The 26,525-nt window shown below is 43.0% G+C and overlaps 1 protein-coding gene across 1 annotated transcript in view; it reads left to right on the plus strand.

The window, feature by feature from the left end:
- The first annotated feature begins 242 nt into the window (after positions 1–242).
- Positions 243–26,525, plus strand: part of CYSLTR2 (cysteinyl leukotriene receptor 2) — a 43,194-nt gene continuing 16,911 nt past the window's right edge. The window contains exons 1-2 of the mRNA XM_046663733.1: positions 243–257; positions 13,839–13,902. Coding sequence (XP_046519689.1) covers positions 13,844–13,902 — 59 coding nt within the window. The 5' untranslated portion in view covers positions 243–257; positions 13,839–13,843. The remainder of the gene's footprint in view (positions 258–13,838; positions 13,903–26,525) is intronic.

The following is a 26,525-nucleotide window of genomic DNA, read 5'->3' on the forward strand; positions in this document are numbered from 1 at the left end:
ATGTAGTCCCTAACCGGAAATCTTCCCCCCTTCCTCTTGAGAAGGAAGCCAGCAGCAACACCCACAGCAAGTTCTATAAAGCACAGCTGACCTGCTGACCAAAGTTCTTTATTCTCTTGCTGTTGGCTGACACTGTTCATAAAATATAATTTGCCGTTTCACTTTTCTTTTAAAGAAGCAAGCTGAATTACTTGAAGGAGGAGGGCAGGAGAGAGGGGAGACAGAAGCCAACGCAGCTGAAAGAAAGAAACCTTCAGGTGAGCATTTTTATCTTTGCTTTGTTAATTCATTGCTGAGAATTATGGCTTGCTCATCCCTTCATAGTAAGAAGAATAGTTTTTGAAAAGTAAGTTTATTTTGTTCTACTATAATTTTTTCTACTACATGTATGATCGTTTAAAAAATATCGGGAAAGTACAAAAAAGCAGAAGGAAGCAAAAACCTCCACTAACCCTCCACTAAGCATCAGTAGCCTCTTTTGATATTTTAGGCTATTTCTTTCCATTTTTTTGTGTGTGTCTGCATATGATTTTAGTTTAATTTTCATAGTTGTCTTCATACAGTATGGTTGAGTTTATATTCATTTTTTCCATTAGAGCATAAACTTTTTCCACTTTGCTATAAATTCTTTATAATCATAATTTAAAATTGCTGCATGATATTGCCTTGAGGCTATTTACTGTACTTTACCCAAGCATTCTCCTATTTTTAGCCATATAATATCTTTCCTGCTTTTTATAGACTGGATCACTTCATTATGTAAGTTATATTTTTTCCATTCAGGGTTTTGTTCTTCGGGGAGGGGAAGTGGAATTTGAGAAAGATTTCTTTCTCTGTGCTTCTGCTGAGTGGTTCTACTCAGAGGCACAATGAAACAGAAAGAGTGTGTGAGAGTTTGTGCTCTGTAATTAAAAATCTGTTTATTACCCCTTTGGGACCTCAATCGGTGGTTCTCAACTCTGGCTGTACATTCAGTTAGAATCACTTGATTCAGAGATTAGAAAATTACCCCTAGAATAATTGAAACAACTTTTGGTGGTGAGCCTGTCTGTAGTTTTTGATTTTTTTTTTTTAAGTTTCAACAATAAAAATTTCAACAGATAACAAAGAATCTGCAGTTTGTTTGGTTTTTTTAATTTAAAAAATCTTCCAGGTGGTTCTAATGGGTGGCAAGTATAATAACAGCAGACCTAGGTTATTTGAAATATTTTCTGTCTCTGTCACATACCTGAGAGCAATATATTTTAAGAGAAAGGGAGGTACGCTTTCAGGCGAACCACCCAAGTCTCCCTTTCAATACTATATAAATAATGCAAGAGTAATTTGTGGGAAACATAAGACTTCTAGAAATTTCTATCATCCATCTCAACCACATAAACTCTTGAGATGAGAATCTACTTGAGACTTTCAATTTACTAGTGCTTTAAAGAGATGGATTCATTTTCAGTGCATTGGTGGTTAGAAGTTAGAGAGATTGAGGCTCCAGAATGTTCTAAACGTATCAAAATTAAGCCTAGCCTCTGTTAGTAGCCTGCCAAGGCAGCCAGACTTCCTTTCATTTGCAAACTCTTTAAGGATCAAATGCAAGGTGGACCTTTAATACCTGCGATTAAATGTTATTAATAGGTACAAATTTTATTAATATTAAAAGGCAGAGTAAAGACAGATGGCATTGGATGTGGAGGCAGCAGATGGATTACCTGGTTTTCCAGGAGCATAGACATGGCACTTACCTTCTCTGGACCCCATGTCCCAAGAAGGAGAGTGGACAGAGTTGAGAATAGACCAAAGGCAGCTAAACCACGATGAAGACTGCTAGCGCCTTCCTAGCTACGGCAGGGATGAACTTTTATTTAACCCAGCTTAATCGAGAGCATGTTAATGAAATTTCTTCTTGTTTTGACTCAGTGGAGGATATCTGTTTAGCACCGTCCTTAATGAACACAAACATTCACATAGTACTTCACTGTTTACAAAACTCATTTACATACACTAGTACATTTGACCCACATAATGGCCTGCTGGAGGGGGTAATTCTTATTTTACAGCTGGTATAGGTGAGACCTAGAGAACATAGAGTCTTTTTTAAGGTGGAACCAAAATTGGCCGAATCTGGGTGAGCTCAGGGCACATAGTCCCTTCCTTACAACTTGAATAATCGTTATTGTAAAAAATTTGTTAGAACAAATTTTGTTATGTCTGTATAATTGAACACTCTGATGTTTATTAATTGGCAAAGAAAGGTGATCATGATATAGCGATAAGAAAAATGGTTATTTTTCTTACAAAACAGCATTATAGTAGACCTCATTTTTGTTTAAAAATAGGCATATTTAAAGAAAGATGAAAGGAAGCAAATGTTCAAAAATTTAGATATATCGGATTGGTGGTAAAGCTTCTAATTTAAGTTTATTTCAGCTTGTGTTACCTTGTTATTTTTTACCATAAACATTCACTACTTGTGTAATAAAAATATAAAGTAAATTAAATAGAATTATTCTTGTCTTTCTGGTTGGCTCTTCTCCACATGAAATGGTCGCAGCTCCTTTCACTTGGCCACAAAGAAGCCTCCTATTTAATTCTCTACAAGTTTTGTTCATTATTGTCACAAATCTTATTGTTACCATTCGCTGGCATCCACTGAAAAATCGTCTAGTGTCAGACACCAGGTTAATCGCTTCACATCCATTTTCTTCAACACTCACGCCAGTCCTCCCTCTGCAGAGGAGGGTTTTGAAGCTCAGAGAGGTGAAGTGATTAGAGTGACTAAGACGCAGAGCTGACACTTGAACTTGGGTCCCTTCTAACTCAAAAGCACACCTTCTCCTTCCTTATCCATCCTGCCTCCTTATCCATGTGGGATCATAAGCGATACCCCCATCATCTAGGCAACACCTGTTTTGGAAGAAAAATGATATATTTTTGCAACGTACTCATTGCGATGTGTCAGGGTCACCTTGGGCATTTTTAGTATCTCATGTGTATTCCAGACTCAGGGACTCCTCCTGCTTTTCTAGTTTGTCTGGCACACCGGATATCTGAGGTGTGCTAGTCCCCCAAGGCTAAACCTGGAAGACGAGAGCCTAACAAGGGATTGTGCAATTACGCAGTGAGCTCTGGTTAATGCAGCAACCAAGGTGGATAATGCAGAGAAAGGCAAGAATTTGCCTGGGTTGCTCATCTCTGCTATAGAGTCTTATCATATCCGTGGAAGAACTCCCCAGCACTTTATCTCTGCTTTTCTTGGGAAGCTGACCGCTGCTTTCTCTGTACTGGAGTTACTTGTGGGTGGGTCTCATCCCTTCTGTGAGACCCAGAATGCCTGAGCATAGAGTCGTTGCAGAAAACCCAGCACATGGGCTCCATTAATAATAAATAGGAAGGTGTAAACAAATTAATTAAGGTGTAGATAAATTAATTCATCAGTGAATGTGGACTTTCAGTTAACAGCTTGTGTTTATCTCTGTTGAACCTATTAACCTCTTTATATTAATTAATCCACGGAGAAAATGGGACAACCTTTGAGACTATTTAAAGGAAAATATCTCTTAATGGATTGATGACTTGGTGGCAGTGCGGGATGATTCCTTTAACAAAGAAAGTAATGGGGAACAGCAAGTTGGAGCCAAAGAATCCCAAGGTTGGGAGGGTCCCTAAGAAGAGCAGGAGCCAGGCATGGAAGCTTTTTGCATCTTAGTGTTTCAAGAAGAACTTTCAAAAAAAGAGGGGGCAGGGGGAGCCGATCTTAGAACACAAATGAAGAAAAGAGAGGAGAGGAGGGGAGGACGGGCCAGTGGAGGGACAGGGAGAGGGAGAGAAAGGAGGGAAGGGAAACCTATTTGCTCTGGAAGTTTAAAGATTAATTAAGCTGGGAGAGTTTAAAAGGATCCAGTCTACCGTTGTTACCTCTATTGTACATTATAAAAACAAGAACTTTTTTCTATCATGAAAAAAAATATTATTTCCCATATAAGTGTCCTTCTGTGAGGCTGTAGAGACATCATTTACCTCGTTTGAACCTCTAGTACAGAAAACACAGACGGCTGTGTCTACAGAAAGCTGGGAGGCAGCACGGAGTCTCTGAAATATGTTGTATTCTTTTTATTTTGAGCCTCAGCTCAACAACGACTTTGTTCTCTTGTAAATTCTCCAAGAGATTTGAAGGCAGTTCCCCTTGTTGGTTGTAGCAGACATAAATCCCTACCAGGAACTTGTTGGCATCGATTAAGAAAGACTATTTGGAACCCTCAGAGATATAAAAAGTGTTGCTTTCTACCATGTTTAGAACAGAGCACCATTTGGGTCCCTTTTGCAACTACTCCCTTGTCCCCATGCCGTTGACCCTATATTCTTGTCCCCAGACCTTAGATTTGAATTTCAGAGACAGAAAATTTGTGAGGAAAAATGCACTAACATCATTTTGTTGCCAAAGACCATTGGGATTTTTTTTCCCAGAAGATAATTACTGTGAGACGTAAAACGAGGGGCTTAGATAATAGTGTCATTAGCTCATTCATTGGTCATTTATTTGAGCACATTTATGTGCCACAAGCTGTACTAGGGCCAGGGATACAGCAGTAGACATGTGAGACCTCATTCTTGTCTTCAGTGGGTGAACAGTCTGGTGGGTGGGATAAACAAGAGCTAGTGGCTGCCCCATGGGGTAAGTGTGAGGCCAGGAAGCCTATGGGGCTGCAGGAGCATGTGGAGCAGCAGCTAGCCAAGAACTGAGTGGTCAGAGAAGGCTTTTTCTAGAGGAAGTGATGTCTAGAAAGACGCCTGAGGTTGGGTAAGAGATAGCCAGGTGATGAGCTGGCAGTCAGAGTGAAGAGGCAAGAGAGAGCTTGGTGTGTTTAGGGCACTGAAATGAGTTCCCTGAGGCTGGAGTGGATTTTACTAAGGAGAGTGGTGCGGAGAGAAGATGCTGGTTGACAAGGTTCAAACTGTGAAGAGCCTGGAGTTGAACTTTGTTCCAAGGTGATGGTGGGTTTTAAGCAGAAGAGGAACGTGGTCAGATATGCATTTTGGAAAGGTCACTCTGGCCACTGTGTGGAGAATGGATTGAGGACAGTAAGAGTGGAAGCAGGGAGCCATTCAGGAGACTGTGTCCGTTGTCCAGATGGTAGACAACAGCCTGAACTAGGATGGCCCTGAGCTGGCCCCTATGAGGGAAGGAGGGGCTAATGGAGACCGCCAGGTAATGAGGCCAGGTCCGCCTGGGCAGAGACGCTGGGCAGCAGGACTATCTAGGGGAGGAGGAGAGCCTCCCATTGGCTTTTGTGCCTTGGCCTCTCCTCTTTGGGTGACAGATGCCCACTGCCTCCACGTTCCTGGCAGCTGCCTAAGGCACTTTCCTCGGCAATTCCTCTGGTTTTCCATTTTTCCAGAAATATGAAAACATTCTCTCCTGATCTGTTTATTTCTTACTATCCTACACTGGTATCCTGCACCTGCATACTAAAAAGTTCTAAGGCCTTTCTCCTGTTGGCAGCAGACAGGGTTGCAAAAGGCATGATGGTGCATTAAATGTGTACAATGTGCTCCTCAGTGGGCTGTGTTGGAGGCTTCACCTGTGGGGCCTCCTTGTCCTCTCAGTAACTCCAAGTGGTTGGGTACTTGCTAAGGCCACATGGTCAGCAAGGGGTAGAGCTAGGATTTAGATCCTGTTGGGATTTACTCCCGAAGGTTTCCATGATATCATAGTCCCTCTATACCATTCCGGGAAATGTATGATGTTTAACAAACTACCTTTGTAAATAATTCCTTTTCTCTAAGAAGCAAATTTAATGGTAGAATATGAAGTGCCTAGGTAGGAGAGAAGAGAAAGAGAGAAGGTTTTAATTTGAATAAGTGGGCTTTGGGGGAGCCCCTGAGTCATGTCCTTTAGTCACTTTGATTGTGGACAGGGAGAGTCCTAATGCTGACACAGTCCTAGGAAATTGTTGGAGTGAGAAGGGTGATGGCTTCTGAGGTAACACTTGCTGATCTTCTTTCTTCTTCTGCCTTTGGAATCAAAAGATTTAGGAATCAGAGACTCATATGCAGAATGATTCTGTGGCCTCACTTAGATCAGAAATTGGGTTAATAATAGGTACCACCAATCTTTCTTAATATACCCACGAAGTGCATTAGAAAAATAACAGGGGGCCGGCCCTGTGGCCAAGTGGTTAAGTTTGCGTGCTCTGCTTCAGTGGCCCAGGGTTTCACTGGTTTGGATCCTGGACATGGACATGGCACTGCTCATCAAGCCATGCTGAGGTGGCGTCCCACATAGCACAACCAGAGGCACTCACAACTAGAATACACAACTATGTACTGGTGGGCTTTGGAGAGAAGAAGAAGAAAAAAAAGGAAAATTGGCAACAGATATTAGCTCAGGTGCCAATCTTTAAAACAAAACAAAACAAAACAAAAGACCCACAAAAATTGTTGAGATTTTTAAATAAAATTAAATCTATAATCAGTGTCATAGTCTCATGTGTTCTGTTAACAAAGAAGAGCCAAGAAAAGTTATGAGGGCCAGAGACAAGACAGCATTTAGTCAAAAAGATGCTTTAAAAAAAAATGAAGTCATATCTCCAAGGAGCTCAGAGCTTTCCTCACATGTTTATGTTTTTTTGTGTTGAATTTGTATTTGCTCTTTATTGTGATGGTCGGCTGAGTGTTAGTGGCTAGGATGAATGTGGAAGAAAAGCTAGCTTTTGGAGAATATTAGAGAATGAAACAAGGGGATTTAGCAAAGACACAGGTGGGAAGAGGGATGTCAGAGAGAGTGCCATGCATCTCACTCTTGGAGGCAGAGAGAGGCCCTCTCGTGCTTGGACGCCAACCTTCTGCTAGAGTTCAGTCCCTACTATGTCCCTGGGGATAAGTTGTTCTCTGGAAATATTTGCCTCCTCCAAACAACACAAGAAAGAATGAAACTGTGAAAAGACTCCAATTTTAAGGGGCAGTTATTGCCAAAAGCGTCCATAACTCATAGGCACCCGTTTGCACAGGGAAATTCTCAAGAAACCAATGTCAGAAGAGAACGGGCAAACTGACCCATCAAGGATATAGAGGAAAAAAGCTTATTAGCAAGGATAGAAAAAAGGCAACTATTGCTAAACAATCAGCCCAACACTGATACGTAAAGAATCTGCCATTTTGGACACCCCAACACTTTCCGGATTATCACTTTTCACCCATGTAGATCTTTTCCGTAATGGTGGCTCTGGCAATACACATCTTCTTGGGGCACCTCTTCTTCCAGCTGTCCACGTGCATTTGTGGTAGTGGATGACATTTTACCAAACACTCTATGGTCTGAGTGAAGTTCTCCTTTCGGGGAAGAAGGCCAAAGCTGGTATGTGCTACATGTCCAGCCCCAGCCCCAAACCAGACCTAATGGTCAGTGTTTCAAGAAGACTCAACAGCCTGAGGCAGAGTCCAGGCAAGGAAAGCAGCTCCCATGAGTTCTCAAGAGTCAGGGAAAGTGCTAGAAGGAGAGGGAGTCAGTCGTAAGCTAAAGGGAACTTGTGGATTGGCAGCTGGGAGAAATCACTGAAAAGTTGACAACCCAACTACTATGATTTCAAGAAAATGTTCTAATTAGAAAACTTAACCTCATAGGGAGTGTCTGGTCTTTAGAGATAAAATAGGAAGCCAAGATAATGAAATTCAGTTCTTTTGGGGCTTTCTGAACTTTCTCTGGACATTCTGGAATTTAGTCAAGAGGCAGGTCAGAGAGACTGAGCAATCGCCAACATCCCCCTTCCTGCTCGCCCAATCCTGGTGGGTTCCTGGGAAATCTGAGGTGAAAAGGTGAAGGATGCTGGAAAGTTTGCTTATGAGAGAATCCAATTAGTGCCCAGTGGCACAGTGGTTAAGTTCACACGTTCTGCTTCAGCAGCCCGGGTTTCACAGGTTCAGATCCCGGGTGCGGACCCACACACCACTCATCAAGCCATGCTGTGGCAGACATCTTGCATGTAAAGTAGAAGGAAGACAGGCACAGAGGTTAGCTCAGGGCCAGTCTTCCTCATCAAAAAGAGGAGGATTGGTGGCAGATGTTAGCTCAGGGCTAATCTTCCTCAAAAAAAAAAAAAAAGAATCCAATTAGATTAGGTGATTACAAGGGAGAAGCTGCTCAGTGCACTTGGTCCCCCACGGGGATACTCTACCTGTTGTGACAGTTAAAGCCTTTCCACCCTTGCTGCAAGGACACTCTCAGATCCTCCCCCTGATAGAAAATAGACCAGTTCCCAAGACTGTTCCTCAGGGGGTTCAAGCTATTCCAGAAACCCGTGGAAATTCTATGAGCAACACGTGGAATTTTCTGTCTGCTGAGCTCCAGGGTGGCTTAGGCACGTTTGGTTGGGATCTGGGAGGAGAGGGCCCTATGAGCTTTGCAGCTTCCAAATGTACCGTCCTAACCAGAGGACAAAAAACGAGACAAGAAAACTCTGACAGGCCCTTGGGGGGAACCATCTGTGGTTCCCCGGGGTGAATTATCATGCCCCAGGACTCTGGTTGAGAAGTCCATCTGGGCCCAGAGCTGTTAAAGAGAATTTCTGCAGGACAGAGAAAGAAGAATTGGAGAATTTCCTCCCCAGGGGATTTCCGAGCCATGAATCCTATTAACGCCTACTTGTTTACAGCCAGTGGGCCCTGTGCTGACTTCACAGCTATGAGGCTTGGGGAATTAAACCACATTTGGAAGGCAAAAGGCATTAGCCTCGTGGCGCTTGAAGTGACTTGCACTTTGGGGCACTTTGAGGCACTTTGGGGGAGACAGGGTGGAGCAAGGATGGGAGCAGCAGAAGGCTCCGAGGCGTTGACATCATGGAAACGGGGCCCTGTGTGCTTCACTCCCCTGCCCCTCATTTATTCTGGAAGCTTAGAGACCAGCTCAGGTCCTCATTCAAAAGATGTTGCCTTCTCAATTCTTTTCGTCTGTATTTCTGCTTTGATCTCCAAGAACTTAATTCACTTTATCCCTTTGAAAAAATTCTGAAAGTGCAAGAGCACCAGGGAGGCCAGAAAAGTCTATGAAGCTTTATGTTCCTGCCATGACATTTGGGGCCTGTTTCAACTAAGGGCTGAGCTAGCAGTCCTGGATTTCAAGAATGAGGCACTCTGGGGGCCTGTTTTGGGGGCATATTAGTTGAGCACTCTGGGCCTCTTGGATATTGAGGGACAAACAAGTTGTGGAATCTTCCAATCCAGAGGGTCACGACTTTAAGGAGCTAAGTCTGTGAGCCTTTGCAGCAACAACAGTAGCACATGATACTTTCTCTGGTCCAGGCCTGGCTTAAGCGCCACTCATGTATCATGTCACTGAATTCTCACAACAACCCTGAGAAGCAGGACTGTTATTATCATTGTCCTGTTTTACTGACAAGTAAACCGAGGCACAGGGAGATAAAGTCAGCGGCCCAAGGTCATAGAGCTAGTGAGTAAAAGAAGCAGGACGCGAATCCAGAGTCTGTGCTCCTCCCTGCTGCTTGACCACTGCTTCCCCGCCACACAGGCACTGTCGCGCCTTGCACCATTTTTTATCACTAAATCATCTCTCAGCCCTTGCTTTTATATTTTTACTAATGCCCTGAGATCCTCTTTGCCTCTTTAGTCATTTCTCTAAGCCCCAGCCTTGAGGGTTAATCTTAACAGTTCATGGCACTGAGTGCTCACCCTGTGCGGTATGTTTCACGTGCATTATGCCATTCATGGAGAAGGAAAGCAAGGCCCAGAGAAAATGAATCACATGTGGAAGATCCCCAAACTTGTCAGTGGCAGGTTTGGCTCTATGGCCTGACACCATGTGATCATTCCATGAACTTTAACAAGAATGTCCTATTTGCCATTCCACACACGCAGTCACTCTGGGAGCTAAAATCCAACTTACGTTCTAAAATTATTAGATAAAATGAAGAGATCATTGCGGGGAGAGTTGTGAACTGCAGGGTGGGTTACTAAAGCAAAAGCTTCCTACTGTGGGGAGCTTCAAGCCCCCAGTGACATGGCAGTTATACGTAGACATAAGTGAGGAGGAGAGGAGAAGCCCGATGGGGCTGTGAGCTCACCCGGACCGTCACACGGATTTGTGTCTAACACACACGTTGTACAAGCCTGCTACGGGAGCTCTCGTTTGTCTAGTATTTAAGAGTTCTCCCAAATGGGTGCTCAGAAGAATAGGGGATGCAAAAATCAGTAGAGTGCCCCTTCCTGCTGCCAAGCCAATCTCACAATCTGGAGAACGCCAATGTGATGTGTCTGCCTAAGACACAGCTATCAAAGCACTGGAAGAGCTAATTTTAGGCTGCGGTCACGTAGTCACAAGTGCCATAGGAATGACAAAAAGGAGAGAGGCCTGTGCGAAGTGTCACTTGGGTACGGTGACATACAGAAGGCGATGTTGAAAAAGAAGAGGATTTAGCTCGACGAGAGTTAGGCACCTTGCCGAATGGGAAGGAGAGGAGGATTAGAGGAGGGGGAAGGCACAGGAGTACGAGGAAGAAGTATACATCCAGGTCTGGGCTGCCCGGCGCCGAGGAGCAGAGAAATAAGAACAGGAATGCCTGCCTCGCAGTTTTCAAAGGGCTTTTGCATCCATTTTATGTTCCATTTTGCATCCATTTGATGATCCTCTCAGATCCCTCTTCAGATACGGGGTTGGGGGGCCTTGTTATCCTTATTTTACAGATAAGCTAAGTGATGTGTCTGGCCAAGGCCACACATATCTAGAAAGTGGCGACCAGGACCCAGATCTCTGTGCTCTTTCCACCATCTGTCACCTCGTTGCATGTCTCCACTAGTTGGTGCTGAATCTCATCTACAAGAATATAGGTACAGCTGGGACAAGTAGTGAAAAGTCTTACGTTTCTGGTTGAGGAATTTGCATTTGGTCTGATAGGCAATTATAGGTTCATGGTGAAATGAAAATGATGGGGGTTTTTTTTCTGCTTTTTTTCTCCCCAAATTCCCCCCAGTACATATTGCATATTTTTTTTAGTTGTGGGTTCTTTCTAGTTGTGGCATGTGGGATGCCACCTCAATGTGGCCTGATAAGCAGTGCCATGTCTGTGCCCAGGACTCGAACTGGTGAAACCCTGGGCCGCTGAAGCGGAACGTGTGAACTTAACCACTCGGCCACAGGGTTGGCCCCTGAAAACGATGTTTCAACTGGTTTAATCTAGCAATGGTGTACAGGTCAGGAGATGTTCACAGTTTCCAGGCATCAGCTAATAAAGGCTGGGGTTAGGATGGTAGCTCTGAACACAGTGAGTAAGGATAGAATTCAAGGCACATCACGAAACAATGGAGATAACTCTGTCAATTGATGGGATGTGACATAAAGGAAAAAGAAAAATTAAAGAAAAAATCCCAATAGTAGTCAACCATATTAGTCAGCTAGGGCTGCGATAACAAAATACCATAGACCAGGTGGCAGAAATAACAGAAATCTATTCCTCACAGTTCTGGAGGCTGGGAAGTCTAAGAACAAGGTGCCAACAAGGTAGGTTTCATTCTGAGGCCTTGTCTCTTGGCTTGTAGGCAGCTGCCTTCTGGCTGTGTCCTCACAAGGCAAAGAGATAGAGATAGAGATAGATGATAGAGAGAGAGAGAGTGAGAGAGAGAGAGAGCAAACTCTCTCATGTTTCTTCTCACAAGGACACTAATCCTATTGGATCAGGGCCCTACCCTATGACCTCATTTAACTTTAATTATCTCCGTTAATGTCCTACCTCCAAATACAGTCATACTGAGGGTTGGGCTTCAACATATAAATTTTGGGTGGACACAAACATTCAGGCCCTAACATCAGCTGAGTGGGATTGGTTTGAGGAGGAGGATAAACTCAGGTCAAGTTTGAAGTGAAGACAGAATCTTCAAGGGCATCCTGTAGGCAACTAGAAATGTGCAGATATATATTTCAGGTCAGAATTCAAGACAAGCTACTTAAGTTCTCTCGGTCTCAGTTTTCTTTCTTTCTTTATAAAATTGAGATAATAATGCCAACTCAGCCTATCTTAAAAGATAGCCAAGTGGAGCAAATGAGATAACCGAGAAGAAAACTCTTTGCAAATTATAAGATGAAAGTGTTACCGCCCAAGGCAGGGGTCGTCTGCCTGATGCAAGACATGCCAATAGTCAGGAGGCAAGGTGGAAGGAGAGAAAGGACTTTTTAATCACAGCTTGCTAGCAAGGGGGAAGATGGCTGACTAATGTCCAAAGAACCATCTTAGAGAATAAAGACTACAGACCAGTTATATAGTGGGCTGGTCTCTGGGTAGAGGAGGCAAGTGGTCTCCAGGTGACATCTGGTCTTAGTTCCTGACAGTCTTTTGTTTTACTGGCTGTGCCTCAAAGATGGGAGCAATGCCCTATACCCTGATCTTTCAGTTGCCATTGATGATGGCTGTCAGGGGGTCATCACCTTCCTAAGGAACTCAAAAGAACAAAGTTATCAACTTACAGCAGCTGGGAGGGGCCATAAAATCTACAGAGCACCTCTGGGTTAGTTAATCAGAGGTCATTCAAAGTTGCAATATGGGTTTTTTCCTACAATATGGCTTCCCTTATGTCAACCTTGTGTTAGCTGGTATCAAAAGTATGATATTTTCATATGTAAAAGACATAACTGGTAGTCTGAGGAAGAGAGACAGTTGTAAAGTCTCCATGGTGGTGAGTTCTTGGGGGATTACAGAGAGAGGTGAGCCAAGGACCACGGTGGAGCTCCAGTGGGTGTCCACAGTTGCGTGAAAAAGAACTAACAGTGGCTTTGGAAGAGCTGAGCAGTCAGGAAATGGAAAACCACATGGCCTCAGGGCCACAGAAGTCAAAGGAGGGGAAGTTTCAAAAACAAGATGTGAAGATCAAATTCTAGAGTTACTGAGAAGAAAGTCTGAGGAAAGGGCAGCAGAACCAGCTGCTGAGCGGGAACAAACGAGCTTATCCTGGTTATGTCTGACTCACAGGAGGTGGTGGGGACAGGCAGGGCAGCTATTGCTGTAGATAAGGAAGAGGAAGATGAGGGAGAAATGACAACAGTGAGGCTGGTGATTCAGGGAGTTTAGGTGTAAAAAGGACAAAGAAAAATAGAAATTTGAATAGGTCAGAGTTAGGTAGGAGAGGAGGATGCTGGCATTTGGCTGACCCCCTGCTGTGCATCGTGAACACATCCTCTCAATTACAACTCAAAACAATCCTAAGGGACAGTCTTTATTAGCCTCATTTTAAAGGTGAGGAAGCAAAACCTCAGAGAGTAAGGCTTATATAGCTAGAAAAGTGGAGGGTTGGGAGTCAAACCAGGTCTACTGGACTTCAAACACAGTGTGCATTCTACCCTAGCACAGATCAGGTGTAGGATGTTTAAAAAGAGAGGAGGAGAAACGAACAGAGGCAGAAACTGAAGTCTCTCGAGGGAGACAGTGTGAGAGTACGAATCAAGATGTCTCTAAAGAAGAGAAGACATGCGTCTTCCCTCCCTGACTCAGATTCTTCCTCCAGCAACAAACCCTTCACAGCTGCAGAGCTTGAGAGCTACCCTCCCATCGCTTTCTCAGCTGCTGCTCCTTTACCAGCTTCCTGTCCTTGGGCTTCCACCCCACCCCTTGGATCACTGATAACCTTCTTATTGCTAAGTCCCTTGATACTTTGTATCCCCACTGACCACTCCCTCCTTAAAACAGTCTTTCTCTAGGTGTTCTTGACCTTGCATTCTTGATTCTTCTTGTATTGTTTGGCCAGTCTTTCTCAGTCATCTTTTCAGGCTTCTGTTCTCTCTGCCTGTCCCTTAATTGTTGATGTTTCCCAAGGTTTTGTCCTTGACCCTCTTTCCTTCTCTGTTCTTCTAGCCTGCATGAGCTCATCGACTCTTCTGGCTTCAGTTACCATCAAGTGCTGGTGGCCCCTCCGTTCGTAAGTCTCCCGCAGCTCCTCGTTCCCACATCTAGACTGCAACAGACAGTTGAGTCATGTTTCATAAATGCCTCAAATCACAATGCCCCAAATTGAACTCATTTCCCCCCTAAACAGCTTCTTCCTTCTTATGTTCTTTTTGTTAATGTAAGGCACCATCCTGCCCCCAAAACATCTGAGAGGATCCTTCACTCTCTGTTTCCTTGACTTCCATAACTAGTCTATCCACAATTCCAGTCAACTCTCATTTCTTTATATCTTTCCGTCCCATCCAGATATGTCCACCCCCTCTGCCCTGGACAATCACAGAACATCCTTACTAGTCTCTCTAAACCTAGGCCTGCGTCTTTCCGAACTGTCCTCCATCTGCTGTCAGAATCACCCCTCCAAAATGCAACTCTGTTTCCCACACTTTAAGAGCTCTCGTTGCCCTCAGAATAAAACCCAAACTCCTTACTGTGGATGTAGATCAATCTCAAACCACCATCTGCCTGCCTCATCCTCCCTTTCATGCTTCACCTAGGTGATACGACTGGCAGTTCCCCAAATTTGCCATGTGCTCTCAGCAATCCCTTTTTGTACACCCTGTTCCCCTTTCTAAAACCCCTGAACCTCTCTCCTTAGCCAACCTTTCCCCTCAGTATCTTGAAAAACTCTTCATTTTTCCCTGAGACTATGTGGAGCCACTCCACAAGTTCCCATGGCACTCTCTACATCTTATTCTGATGGCCTTCTCACCTCTCTTTGTCTTTTAACTTCCCATCTCTAATAGAGCTTTGTCTATGAACTTTCTGATTTATTCACCACCCTTAAGTTTCCTTTAAGTCAGGGATTGTGTTTTCTTGGTTGTCATATACACAGGTCCTAGTATACGTGGTTCAGAGAGAGGCAGGACAGCATTGTGACTGAGAGCTGACAACTGGGCACACAAGCTATTCCATGTCTCTGCACTTTGGTTTTTCTCATCTAGAAATGACCAATTCAGAGTAGCTAGGGCTATTCAAGGATTAATTAAGACATGTAAGGAGTGTAGGGGAGGAAGGCAATTCCTCTATCCTCTAGGTCCTTCTGGCTGGTCCAAGAATTAAATTGTCATAAAACAGAATAATAGGAGAAAAATCAAACAAAGTTTAATAACATGTATACATGGGAGGAACCCAGGAAAACTGAATAACTAGCCAAAATGGCTAGAGCCACCACCTTAAATACCATCTTCAGCTAAAGACAAAGGAGGGTGTTGGGGTTAGTGATTTGGGGCTTCAAAGGGGAAGAAGGTCCTTTACACGGAGATGGAAAAGCAAATGTTTGTTAAGCAAGTGTTTGCTGGGCCACTTCTAGACCACATGGCCTGAGAGACACAACTTTGATAAAAATGGGCCTGCTGGTGCTTTTTTTAATCACACTTATTTTACTTTATACTATAGTGATATTACAATATTAGCTCCTTCCTAGAACAACCATTCTATCTGAAATTTTTTTAGGCAGTTTTGGGGAAGGTTAAATGTTCTTCCTGAGTCTTCTTAGCCTTTTGTTCTTAAAAGTAATCAAGACAAGGGGCTGGCCCCGTGGCCGAGTGGTTAAGTTCGCGCGCTCCGCTGCAGGCGGCCCGGTGTTTCATTGGTTCGAATCCTGGGCGCGGACATGACACTGCTCATCAAACCACGCTGAGGTGGCGTCCCACATACCACAACTAGAAGGACCCACAACGAAGAATATACAACTATGTACCGGGGGGGGCTTTGGGGAGAAAAAGGAAAAAATAAAATCTTTAAAAAAAAAAAAAAAAAAAAGTAATCAAGACAAACAGACACATTTTGGGGTGGCCAATTCTGGTCACCCACAGGAGCTTTGCAGTGTGCCTACCACGGCTTCAACACAGTACAGGTTGACTGTTGCTTCTTGTTGAATGAATGAGCACCTGTGGCTTGAGGTGGAGGCGGGCCGTTAGAGGGAATGTGCTTTCCCAGAGCCCTTTAGCAGGTTTGACCAAGGCTGGGTGGCTTGAAGTGAGGTGTGGTGGGGCTGGCTGATGAAATCCGACAGCCAAGGACCCTGGTGGCAATTTGCCAGAAGAATTTTCAACGTGGGATTTAGAAGCTCCAGAAATGGTAGCCAGCAGGACCCAGAAGGTCAACTAGCAGCAATCAGAGAGGCTGCTGGCACGGCCTGTCTGCCTGTTCTCCTCCCAAGGAGGTGCCGACAGGTTAGGTGCCACTGCTCTCTCCCTCAAAGCTGCTCTGTGCACAATCTCATCATTAATTCCTTGTAAAGGTGATGCAAACTGCGCCAACCTTTTTCCTCCAGAACGTTATCTACTCTTTAGCAGTTTCCCACAACGTGATGGCAGCTGGTTGTCTAATTGCACATCACTTGCTGTTGTGCCGGGTACATCTGTGTCAGTGTGCAAGTGCCTCCGTCTTCCGGTTCTGAGGGCAGGTCACAGGCCTGTATCTAAGAACTGAAGGGCCGCACACCTGTGGGCTCACAGGCTCAGTCAGTGCTGACGGTCGGGGAGGAATCTCTGACAAGGTCTAACGACCTCCTGGGAATGCATCAAAAGATTTTTTTCTCTAGGTATAAATGAAAATAACATGTCTGAGGTTTTGGACAGTTACAGCTTAGCTATGACCATGCAAACATTCTAAGCATCCATGTAAGCTATTCACGATCATCAGATTTTAACTGGTCACGCCGCATGTCTGTTTCTCTTCAGAACTGAAATACGGAATCTCCCTCTGCCCTGCTGCTCAGTTTCTTCTTTGCTCTTGCATTACCAGTAAAGCTGCAGGAGACAGAGCCTTAATTCTTTCTTTGTTCCCAGCCCCCTTTCAGTCCAGGAAGTCGTGCACATGCTCACTCTCTCCTCTCCCTCTAAAGCAGTGGAAATTATGCTGTCAATTTATTTCCTAATTTCCCTTGAATTTACCTCTTCATATATTTCTCAGCTTCCTGTCACATACTTAATTGGTTTGGCTGGTTTTTACAGCCATATCTAGCATGCGATTTTTTTTTGCAGTCTAGTGGAAGGTTGCAATGTGGTGTAGTTAAATGTATTTTATATGGGCAGGAAAGAACAAAGTGTTTCAAAGGTTTCTTAAGAGAAAGTGTTGAGCTAAATGGAGTTGGGATCTGAGCTGGCTCTGCTTTTAGCCTGTGGCTGTTAGCTAAACGAGGCTCCTAGGAAGGATGTTTGTGTAATTTCTTTCTTTAGCTTTCTAGGGATTAAGATGCTGTTGGAATCAAAGCCCCAGCTTCTGTAATAATCCTCTCCCCGCGACTGCAGCTGCTTGACAGCTGTAGGCCACTCCCACTCCCTCCGGCCTCTGCAGGCCCAGAAGCAATTCCAACCTCAGGCAGAGGAATAGAAGCAACTCTGGGACTCAGTGTTACCTTGGGTTGATCAGTTCTGATCTCGTGCCTCCAACCTAAAATTGGGCATCCCTCTTGGTCCTGAGATTCAGTCCCCACCTCATGAGGGAAAAAGGGTCCCCTGTCTTGGCAGCCCTGGCCTGAGTCTCTGTACCCAAGTCTTTGCCTAGTACTTGGGCTCTCCAGGACTCAGAGCCTGCCTGCAATGGCCAGGCCTCCTCTCAGGTCCAAAATCATCCCCTCGCACCATGACCTGACCAGTAAAAGGGCCTTGCTGCTTGTAAACTGACCTCCCCCATGAGTTCTGCTTTCCTCCCCAGTTACTCAAGGCGTCTCTGTTGCCAGGGTCTCTTGTTGGTCCCCACACTCCTCAATCCCCTGGTGCGCCACCTGTTACCACCTTTTAAAAGACCTCTTGTCTGTGGTCTTACCTGCTGGAATCCATGCTCTGCCTATGATAAGGGACTTTCCGCAGTGTCTGTAGCTGCCACACCCTAGTGAGGGAGTAGTGCAGGGCAGGGTCCCCAGCTGCCCTTTCATTGCAATTCACAAGCCCTGCTGGTCCTGAGATGGGAGAAATGGTTTTAGGGTCTTCAAGGTCAAAAAGTTTAAGGACTTGCTTGCTTTCAAGTCTATTCCTACTGTTTCAGACCCTTCCCTGGCCTCTTAGATACAAGCTTTCCCTAAGATTCTGTCAGAATCCTGGCTGTAAAGTCAGGGTCTTTAAGACTAGAGTAGGTTCTATAGTCCATATGGCCAGGACTCCATCTATAATGGAATGCTTCCCTGAGAATTCCTCTGGCTGGTCACATAGCAGTCTTAGTTCCTGTGTGTTGTCTCCCTGTCCCCTAGACTCTGTGAGTTAACCCTTGTTCTAGGGCTCTGCCCATTGAGCTGACACAAATTTGTGACTTCCTGGACTTTGTTTGTGCGTGCTGCTTGTACTACCTCTAGCCTTTCAACTCTGTACTTCCTGATTTGGGGTTTGATTTTTCTGTTGTGGCCCTGCCAAAAAATAGGAACTTTAATTTTCTATAAGGTTGAGTTAAAACATTACCTCCAAGCTTCTCATTTTGCTGTATTCCCTTTCCCAAATCAGACTTACAGACTTCCAGCCTCCGTGTTACTATTTCCCTGAAACGTATCTACAGCCTTGACCTATCTCCTGAACCCTAGCATGTGTGCGCCCCGTCTCAGCTGATAGCTGCACCATTCTCCCTATAACCCAAGCTAGAAACCTCAGACTTGCTATTGAGACAGATCAAAAAGAGAGAGAGCCATTATCCATGTAATCAGAACTAATGCCCTAAGGTCATCTCAGAAATAGGATGTAGCTTATATCAGCTTGGCATATGAGAAATTTCATCTTGTCAATATACTCCTAGGCTTCAAGAAATCAATTTATGCAAACCAGACTCACAGGGGACTAAGTTTTTAACCCAGAACTCTGATTTGTACATTTATAATAGGGGATTCTACTTTCCCTTTGTTGCAGTCTTCCATTCCTGATCTGCAGTCCACTCTTCCAGAGAGGCCCAACTAAGCAGATGGGTTATCAGAAGATTCCTGGTAGGAATAGACTAAGAGCAAAAGAGTGACATAGACTCTAGAGATTTTTGTCATCACATGGCAGAACAATCTGAGAGTAATCAGTGTTTCTGTAGAGTATGCTTTTCTAGCAAACACCAAGATAAGTATAATTTTGACGCTTCATACAAATGTGAGAATTGAGGTCATCAATTCACCCCTGTGGTCAGTGGGATGACAGACGTTGAAGCTCGATCATTCCTACATTCATTCATGAGAAGGGAACTGGGGAGTACTTACTCAGTACCAAGTACCCTGTGAAGTACTCTCTCTCCATCTCTCATTTAATCCTTGCAACAACTCTATGAAATAGATATTACATATCCCTGGGGTTGAATTATGTCCCCCAAAAGGGTATGTTCAAGTCCTGACCCCAGGTCCCTGTGAATGTGACCTTATCTGGAAACAGGATCTTTGCAGATGTAACAAGTTAAGATGGGGTCATACTGGATTAAGATGGGCCCTAAGCCCAATATGATTGTTGTTCTTATAAGAAGAGAAGACACAGAGACACAGAGGCACACAGTGGGAAGATGATGTGAAGACACAGAAGGAAAACACCACGTGACAGAATCAAGAGATTGGAGTGATGCATCCACAAGCCAAGAAATGCCAAGCATTGCTGGGAGCCACCAGAAGCTAGAAGAGGCAAGGAGGGCTTCTTCCTAGAGCCTTTGAAGGAAGCACGGCCCTGCTGACACCTTGATTTCAGACTTCTAGCCTCCAGAACTGTGAAAGAATAAATTTCTGTTGTCTTAAGCCACCCGGTTTGTGGTACTTTGTTAAGGCAGCCCTAACAAACTAATACACTCTCCATTTTACAAATGAAGTAATGGATGCTCAGAAAAACTAATTTGCCCCATAAGAAGTGCTTAGAGCTCCCTGACTCCAAACTCTTGAACACTTACTGGCTGATCTGGCCCATTGGGGCGGTGGGGGGAGGTGTTCTCTTTCTTTTCCATCAAAATCATGTACCAGATAAATTATATAACAATCAGAATTTCCCAAGTAAGATTGTGTAGAGCTTTAGTTCTGTGGGATATTAGAATGTTAATGTGCAAAAAAGTTTTCAGGGCCAAAAGATGGGAAGGATATACTGTACAAATCAGGCCTCTACAAGACCCCAGAGCCTTTAACATGCTTTATGAATCTCCACAAGAGGAATGCTATCGCTTACTGTGTTTCTCAGGCTTATTTGAACATGGAAGCCTTTTCTTTTACAGAGCATCTCGTGCAATTCATATTCCGTGAAAGATACTTTGGGAAGTGCTGAATTAAAGACAAAAAAAACCTTCTTTTTCTGACATCATTTACATGCCAACCATGTTTTCTTCACATCTTCACATGGGTTTCTGAAGCAGAATTGAAAAGCATCCTTGCTGCATCAGAAATATATTTACAAACCATTTCTTTGGGTGGGTTAACTTAACTAATGTTTTACCATACTTCTTTTATTCTTTAGATTGTTGCGTGGATTCTCAGAGTCAGTGTGTTCCAGTTAAAGGCCATTAGGAACATGTCTGTAGTTGGACAAAGTTCGGTTTGTGGATTTGTTGTATCCAGGGAGAATGCTCACCTTTGGAAACTGGGTCATCTCAGAAAGAAGGTGTTAGAAAGGAATTAATTGTTATAGGATTTGTGCTTGCATTAGATAATTTGGGGGTAATATTCAAGGAAGTAGGACTTTGCAGAAGCAAAAAGGAGTATTAGTTCTTATAACAGACTGAAAAATAGGGACCCGGACTATCACACCCAGACAATGAAAATATGTCTCCCCAAATCCCCCTTTTCTTTCCTAGACATGTAGGAGGCATTTTCTCCACCCCCCCCCCCCACCCCCAGTCATGGGCTGTTCTGTAGGCTTTATAAGGCGAGAAGTGCAGCAAGATGTGTTTACACCAGCATAAATTTCCCCTTGGCTACCTAAGAAGAAATTAAGGACCGCGTGATTATCCATGACAACTCTGCCTAATAAATTTACATTTCAATGAGGCTTGGACAAAGATAAACAAAGCCAGACACTAGTTAAAGGGGTAAGGATGGATTTGAATTGGTAATATACTATTGCAGTAGGGGAAAGAGTCCAATATGAATTGAACTCAACTTCAATTTTTACAGAGAAGACTGGATATTTTCAAAGGAGAATGAGGGAACAGGAAGCGGGTGAGCAGGGGCTCAGTAGAGTTAGGGAAGTGAAAAAAAATTACAAAAAGCAGGAAAGGAGAGTTGGTCCACGTGAAACATATCTGGCTTTGCTAACTGGTACTTATAGAGGTCAGACTCCTACCTTCCCTCAGAGACCGGGAGACAGGGGCCCTATCTTCAGGTGTTGGCTAGTAAATTCTTTTCTCAGGCTGTATAAGAAGGGAGGGCTATGTTCATCCTAGGGATGCAGCCTGGAGCTGTTAAAGCTATGTTAGTGTTTTACTCAAGTCTTTATAGGCCAAGATTGAAGCCTAGTCAGGAAGAGGGTTCAGAGGAGCCTGGCTAGAGTTTGATCCAGGAGAGAATCTGTTTTGGTTTCCAGAGCAGAATTTGTATAATTTATTTCACCAGGATCAGAGACAAGTTGTGGATGATCCTTTCCAGTTTCATTATCCCTCTGGTAGTTGTGGCTTGCGCAGAATACATGTCTGGGAGTCTGCTATCCCTCTTGGGAGTTCTCTCAAGTAAACTGGCCTTGCCTTTTTCAGAGGCTTCTGTGTATTCCTTCTAGGGAAAAATGATTCACAGGAGGGGTAGTAGTTTTAACCATCTAAAATTCTCTAACAATTATCCTGAATACACAGGATAAGTTAGTGCATGGCAGGTAAAGTGTAAGCCTGGTGTCCATATAAGAAGTATCCTAGTGGGGCAAACACTGTACTGGTATTGGGAATTTAAGAATCATTTATTGCAATAGGAATGAGCCTTTTTTTTAAATTTGAGAGTCTGTGGAGGGAGTCACTTGAAGTCGATAGAGACCTTCAGTGGAATCAAACAGTCTGAAATGTCAGGCTGCAAACAGGCTGGAATGTCTCTGAAGAAAATACTGTAACTATTTTTATCCAGGGTAGGCTCAATCTTTGTTCCCACTCCTAACGGGTTAGGTTTTGATGATAGGGTTGTAAGGACCTCAGCAGAAGCATTTTGTTGTTTTGTGGTCAATGTGCCATTTTTATAAGAGTGGCATTTGGGATTAATTATGTAAGGGAGACAAATATAAGAAAAGATATGTAGAAGAAAATTGACCTTTTAGAGTGTCTTTTTTTTTTTTTTTTGGAGGAAGATTAGCCCTGAGCTAACTACTGCCAGTCCTCCTCTTTTTTGCTGAGGAATCCTGGCCCTGAGCTAACATCTGTGCCTATCTTCCTCTACTTTATATGTGGGATGCCTACCACAGCATGGTGTGCCAAGCAGTGCCATGTCCCCACCAGGGATCCAAACCGGCTAACCCCAGGCCACTGAGAAGCAGAATGTGCACACTTAACCACCGTGCCACCAGGCCAGCCCCTGGAGTGGTTTTTTTTTTTAAGTTATTAAATTTTGTCAGTAATCAGTTAAATGCAGAATAGTAGCTATGGTCTGATAAAAACACACTAGAGAATTGTGCTTTTCTTAAGTGGCAGAAGACCAAAATAGGGTTACAGGGTAAAGATAAGGAAGATCAGATTTGTTAATAGAAGAGGATCAAGTACAATGAGGGACAAGATTAGTAGTAAAGAGAAAGGAAAAGGGTGCTAAAGAATCAAAAAATTAATTTTGTTCTGTCTTGTGTGAAAGCTGTCTGCTTCTGCAGTCAGTAGTTTGTTCTGCTGTTTTGGGCAGAAGATGTTCACTTCTGTGCATCAACAGCTTCTGGAGAATTTCTAAAAATACTCAGTTTGAGATATGTCAAAGGAATGGACTTCCAGTCACTGGGTGGAAGTTACATATGTCCTTTTAGTTGAGAAACATGAATCCAAAGATTAAAATATTGGAATCTTGGATTGATGTCAGCATCACGGTGGAGTGAGTGCTCCCGTTAGACTCTCCTCCCTAAGATACAATGAAAAGGACATTCGTATACCAACAGAGGACATTCACACAACACAAAATACATCAGAGAGGCCCATGCAGCCATATATCTGAAGTGATGGATCCCCCTGGAGGAAGTGGAAGGAGGTAAGGGGATCTCTTCTCCTTCCCCAACGGCAGTGGCCCAGGGTGTGGAAACTTGTGTGGCTCTGAGAGGAAAGGGGAGAGGGGCAGCCCTCTGCTGGAACTCCTTTGCTCCCCAAGTTCCCTCACAGCCCATGGGAAAGCCCCACACAGGGGTGAATAAGCTATTGCAGGGGTGTCTTCATCAAGCCAGCACCCCAGGAGAGCAGATAGCAAGGGCAGATCGAGAATGCCCTGGGAGAATGCAAGCAAAAGAAAACGTCCCTCCTTACACCCAGAGGTCCAGTTCAGCTGGTCAGCCAGAGCACCCACACAGAAAAGTAGCAGCTGGGAGCAAGTGAGCTGTGGATTGCAGTGGGCTCAGAATATACAGCTCTTGACCTCCACCCAGTGGTGGTAGGTGGAAGCTGCAACCACATACTATCACTATTTGGAGGCACAAATCCACACTGTAAAACAGTATGGAAAAATATTAAATCTCTAGACCAGAAGGAAAATGACAAGCACCCAGAAATAAATACTGAAGGCAAAGAAATTTATGATATAAATGACAGAGAATTCAAAATAGCTATCATAACAAACTCAATGAGTTACAAGAAAATGCAGATAGACAATTCAATGAAATCAGGAACTTCTTCACAAAAGAGATTGAAACTGTAAAGAAAAACCAATCAGAAATGTTGGAGATGAAAAACACAATAGTGAGATAAAGAAAAATCTGGACTCCCCAAATAACAGAGCTGATATTTTGGAGAAGTGAATCAGCAGTCTGGAGGACAGAAACATAGAAATGCTTCAGATGGAGGCGGAGAACTAAGATGAAAAAGAAATGAAGAAATTCTCTGAGAAATATTCAACTCAGTTAGGAAATTCAACATAGGGAGTGTAGGTATTCCAGAAAAGAAGAGAAGGAGAACAGAGCAGAAAGCTTGTTCAAAGAAATAATAGCTGAAAACTTCCCAAACCTGGGGAAGAAGCTGGAAATACAAGTGAAAGAAGCCAATACATCTCCTAACTAGATCAATGTAAAAGGACCTCCAAAGCATATAGTAGTAAATCTGGCAAAAGTAAATGACAAAGAAAAAATATTAAGAGCAGCAAGGCAGAAGAAAATAGCTCACAAAAGAACCCCTATCAGGCTTTCAGTGGATTTCTCAGCAGAAACTTTACAGACTAGGAGAGAGTGGAATGATACATTCAAAATTATGAAAAACAAAAACTTTCAGCCAAGAATACTCTATCCAGTGAAAATATCCTTCAGGTATGCTGGAGAAATAAAAACTTTCCCAGATAAGCAAAAGCTAAGGGAGTTCATCACCACAAGAGCCCCCCACAAGAAATTACCAAGAAGGCCCTCATACCTATGGGGGGGAGGGGAAGAAAGGGGTTACACAACCTTAAGAAAGGAGATAAACAGGTAGGCAAAATCAGAAAATTGCAGCTGTCTATCAGAACAAGTTAGCAAATACTTAATTACAACATTAAAGATAAAGGGAAGGAAAACACCAAAAATATATATAATCTTGTCATTTTAACCACAAACTCACAACACAAGATGGAATAAGTTTTGATAATAACTTAGAAGGGGAAGAGAAAAGGGATGGAATTGGCTTAGTACAAGGAAATAAGAGGCTATCAGAAAATGGACTATCTCATCTACAAGATTTTTTTTATACAAACCTAATGGTAACCACTAAACAAATAATCAGAACTGACATACAAATGATGAATAAAGAGAAAACTAAGAAAATAATGATAGAAAACTACCAAACTGAATTGGTAGTCTGAAATTCGTGGGATGAGAAACAAAGGAAATGCAGAAGAACTGGAAAACAAGCAATAACATGGCAGCATTAAGCCCTCATATATCAATAATCACTCTAAATGTAAATAGATTGAATTCTCCAAACAAAAGACACAGAGTGGCGGGAGGGATTCAAAAACAAGACCCAATAGTATACCACCTCCAGGAAACACATCTCAGCTCTAAAGACAAACACAGGCTCAGAGTGAAGGGATGGGAGAAGATTCTCCAGGCTAATGACAAATGAAAGAAAGCAGGTGTTGCCATACTTATATCAGACAAAGTAGACTTCAAGATAAAACAGGGAATGAGAGAAGAAGAGGGGCAGTACATAATGATAAAGGGACACTCCACCAAGAAAATATAACACTTCTAAATATATATGCACCCAACACAGGAACACCAAAGTACATAAAGCAACTATTAACAAACCTGAAAGGAGATATTAACAACACCACAATAATAGTAGAGGACCTTAACATCCCACTTACATCAATGGATAGATCATCCAGACAGAAAGTCAACAAGGAAATAGTGGATTTGAACAAAAAACAAGACCAGATGGACTTAATCAATATATATAGAACAATTCATCTCAAAACAGCAGAATACACATTCTTCTCAAGTGCACACAGAATATTCTCAAAGATAGACCACATGTTGGGAAACAAGGCAAGCCTTAATAAATTTAACAAGATTGAAATCCTATCAAGCATCTTTACCAACCATAATGCTATGAAACTACAAATCAGCTACAAGAAAAAAGCTATAAAATGGCAAAGATATGGAGACTAAACAACATGCTACTGAACAGCCAATGGATCATTGAAGAAATTAAAGGAGAAATTAAAAAATATCTGGAGACAAATGAAAATGAAAATACACCATACCAATGCATATGTGATGCAGCAAAAGCAGTCCTAAGAGGGAAATTCATAGCAATACAGGCCCACCTTAACAAACAAGAAAAATCTCAAATAAGCAATCTTAAACTACACATAACAGAATTAGAAAAAGAAGAACAAACAAAGCCCAAAGTCAGCAGAAGGAGGAAAATAATAAAAATTAGAGCAGAAATAAATGAAATTGAAACCAAAGAAACAGTATAAAGGATCAATGAAACAAAGAGGTGATAAACAAAATTGACAAACTCTTAGCCAGACTCACTAAGAAAAAAATAGAGAAGGCTCAAATAAATAAATTCAGAAATGAAAGAGGAGAAATTACAACAGATTCCATAGAAATACAAAGGCTTGTAAGAAAATGCTATGAAAAACTATATGCCAAAAAATTGGACAATCTAGAAGAAATGGCTAAATTTTTAGGTCATACAATCTACAGAAAGTGAACAAAGAAAAAATATAGAATCTGAATAGACCAATCACAAGTAAACAGATTGAAACAGTAATCAAAAACCTCCCCCAAAAATAAAAGTCCAGGATCAGATGGCTTCCCTGGAGAATTCTACCTATCCCCCTCAAACTATTTTGAAAAACTGAGGAAGCTGGAACACTTCCTAACACATTCTACAAAGCCAACATCACCCTGATACCAAAGTCAGACAAGGACAACACAAAGAAGGAAAGTTACAGGATAATATTGCTGATGAACATAGATGAAAAAATCCTCAACAAAATATTGGCAAACTGAATAGAGCAATACATTAAAAAGATCATACACCATGATCAAGTGGGATTTATACCAGGGACACGGGGATGGTTCA

The sequence above is a fragment of the Equus quagga genome, chromosome 6, assembly GCF_021613505.1.
Source record: "Equus quagga isolate Etosha38 chromosome 6, UCLA_HA_Equagga_1.0, whole genome shotgun sequence".
NCBI classification, from domain to species: domain Eukaryota; kingdom Metazoa; phylum Chordata; class Mammalia; order Perissodactyla; family Equidae; genus Equus; species Equus quagga.